Below are 2,570 nucleotides of genomic sequence, written 5' to 3'. Positions count from 1 at the left end.
GGCTGTCAATGTTGTAAAAAAAATCTAAGGCATCACTGATTTTTTGGGGGACATGAGAAAAAGCACTTCGCCTGTTGGCCTCAGAATAAATAATTTCCCAAGTTTATATATAATTAACATCGAACAATTCCTTGCTTGGCTTTGCAGTACAAATGGGAAAGTTCTAAGGCAGGAGACTGATAAGAGATCAGCCATTTGGACTATAGATTTCTGCCTTGGATGTATATAGTCCTCACCTGTCAAGTTTAAGGACTGATAGGTTCTTCAGTTCCCATTAATGAGAGGACTAAAAAAGCTGAATTACAGAAGATAATAGCCTTGCTAGGAATTTTAAATGATGCATTTAGCTCATTCTTTGTTGGACTTTTTAAAGTGTTATGGCCAGTTTGTGTGTGTGTGTGTGTGTGTGTGTGTGTGTGTGTGTGTGTTTGTGTGTGTAGCTGAAGAGTAAAGAAACTTGGTATGTAGAAGAGCCAATAAAATAGAAGAATCGCTTAGGCACTCTGGAGACTATGCAGCTTTAGGGATTAAACCTAAAGCTGAACTGTTTAGGCAACTTAGGGCTCCATAAATTGCCCAGTCTGGCCTTGAACTCGTGATCGTCCTGCCTCAGCCTCCCTTATCTGCCGGGAGTACAAGTCTGCGCCACCAGACCCCGCCGGACTTAAAAAAAAAAAAATCTTTGTAAAGTAAACGGACCTGGCAGCTTACGTCACAACCAGCTGAAGGCTCAACGCGCTGGTTGCTATGGAGGCTGTCCTAGTGACCCCGCCTCCGGCTCTTGTGTGGCTATCCGCTCTGCAGTGACCACCAGCCAAGCAGTCAGCAGCTACCCAGCGCTCAACTGCAGGAAAGCTGCTGGCTGCTGAGTGGGAGTGGTCCCTTTTACCATGGGCGGGTTCTGAGGCCCATAAGAACAGCGCGCCACTGGGGATCCACTGTTCTGAAGCTCGAACTGCCCGGACTGAAAGGTACTAAAATCGAACCTCGGCACGGGGCCACCTGACTGCGAATCTGCGGCGGAGAGAGGTAGCTTGACCCTAAAGCGCCGCTGGCTGAGGATCGGAGGGAGTCGAGCCTCCGGGCTGCCACCGCCACCTCAGCAGCCGCCAGCCGCCATCGCTTTGGGCCTCCACCCGTCACCACCATGGCCGAGGAAGAGTCTGCCTCCTCGCCTTACACCGAAGATGATTTCTACTGTCCGATTTGCCAAGAGGTCTTCAAAACGCCGGTTAGAGTCACAGCCTGTCAGCATGTCTTCTGCAGAAAATGTTTCCTAGCTGCGATCAAGGAGAGCCGGATCCACTGTCCCTTGTGCCGTGGAACTGTGACCAGAAGAGAAAGAGCACGTCCCGAGAGGGCTCTAGATCTTGAAACCATCATGAGAAGTTTTCCTGGCAATTGTCGATGCTGTTCCCAGCGTATTGAACTCTATCGCATGAGACAACACTACAAAACTTGCAAAAAGTACCAGGATGAGTTCGGAGTTTCTTCAGCTTCTCCAAGCTTCCAACTGTCACCAGATACCGTGGACAACAACATTAACGACGCAACCATCTCTGAGAACACCGAGGCTTACCCAGAAGAAGAGAATGCAGCAAGCCCACCTGATCAGCCTACCTTTGATTGTCCCCTGTGTGAAGAAGCAAACTTGACCAGACAGCGTCTGGTGGATCACTGCAACAGGAACCACAGAGCTCATGTTGTTCCAGTCGTTTGCCCGATTTGCTTATCTCTTCCATGGGGCGACCCTACTCAACAGACCAGAAATTTCGTTAGTCATCTAAACCAGAGGCATCAGTTTGAGTACAGAGATTTCATGGATCTTCAACTGGATGAGGAAACTCAGTACCAAATTGCTCTTGAGGAGTCTTTCCATCTCAACATCTAGAGAGACTTTCCTCAGCTCTGCAATTGCTCCTAAGGGACAATTTACAAGAAATTGTCCTTTCAATAACTTAATGTGTTTTAAATAAAAAGTAATCAGTTTGATCTCTTTTAGTTTTTTTTTTTTCTTTTATTGAAAACCAAAGGCGGCGTTACTTTAAAACTTAGTTCTCTGGACAAGAACACCAGGGAGGAAGAGTGGAGAGAATAAAATGTGTGGATCAGCAAGTGGGAGGAACAAGAGGGGAGCTGAAGGTTGTGGGGAAGAGGGATGGAAAAGAAGGGAACACAGGAGCAGGGAGAGGGCCGGGAGGAGGAAGAGGAACTGGGAAGAGGGAGAGGAATGGAAAAGGTAAGGGGGTTAGAAAAGAGATGGCAGGAGAGAGGGTTGGGAAGAGGAGGGGTTGATGGAAAAGTAGGGGAAAGGATGGGGGATAAAGATAGGAGGGGTGGGACAGGGAGGAGATGGGAAGAGTGTGGGGAGGAAGGAGGGAGATGAATGGGAAAGGGGAGGAGGAATGAGAACAAGAATGTGAGGAGGGGTAAGACAAGGAGGAAGGAGGGAGATGAGTAGGAAAGGGGAAGAGTGAGTGATGGGAGAGAAGAGAAATTTAAGCATGGTGGAACAAAGGGGGAGGGGATGAATGGGAAAGGGGAGGGGAGGGATGGGAGAGAATGGAGAT

At 48.4% G+C, this 2,570-nt stretch overlaps 1 protein-coding gene across 1 annotated transcript; it reads left to right on the top strand.

Moving 5' to 3' along the window:
• Window positions 1–879: 879 nt before the first annotated feature.
• Window positions 880–1,972, top strand: LOC129683155 (E3 ubiquitin-protein ligase RNF138-like). Its single transcript, XM_055615774.1, has one exon. The coding sequence runs from the start codon at window positions 1,148–1,150 to the stop codon at window positions 1,889–1,891; it is 744 nt and encodes a 247-aa protein (XP_055471749.1). The 5' UTR covers window positions 880–1,147; the 3' UTR covers window positions 1,892–1,972.
• The last annotated feature ends 598 nt before the right edge of the window (window positions 1,973–2,570 follow it).

This window comes from Psammomys obesus, unplaced genomic scaffold, assembly GCF_907164565.1.
Source record: "Psammomys obesus unplaced genomic scaffold, mPsaObe1.curated_primary_1811, whole genome shotgun sequence".
NCBI classification, from domain to species: Eukaryota; Metazoa; Chordata; class Mammalia; order Rodentia; family Muridae; genus Psammomys; species Psammomys obesus.
The sequence above is the reverse complement of the archived record's forward strand: the minus strand, read 5'-3'. Positions and strand labels throughout refer to the sequence as shown.

Coding starts and splice junctions, on each gene's coding strand:
- LOC129683155 (XM_055615774.1), top strand. CDS start 1,148: ATGGCCGAGGAAGAGTCTGCCTCCTCGCCTTACACCGAAGATGATTTC.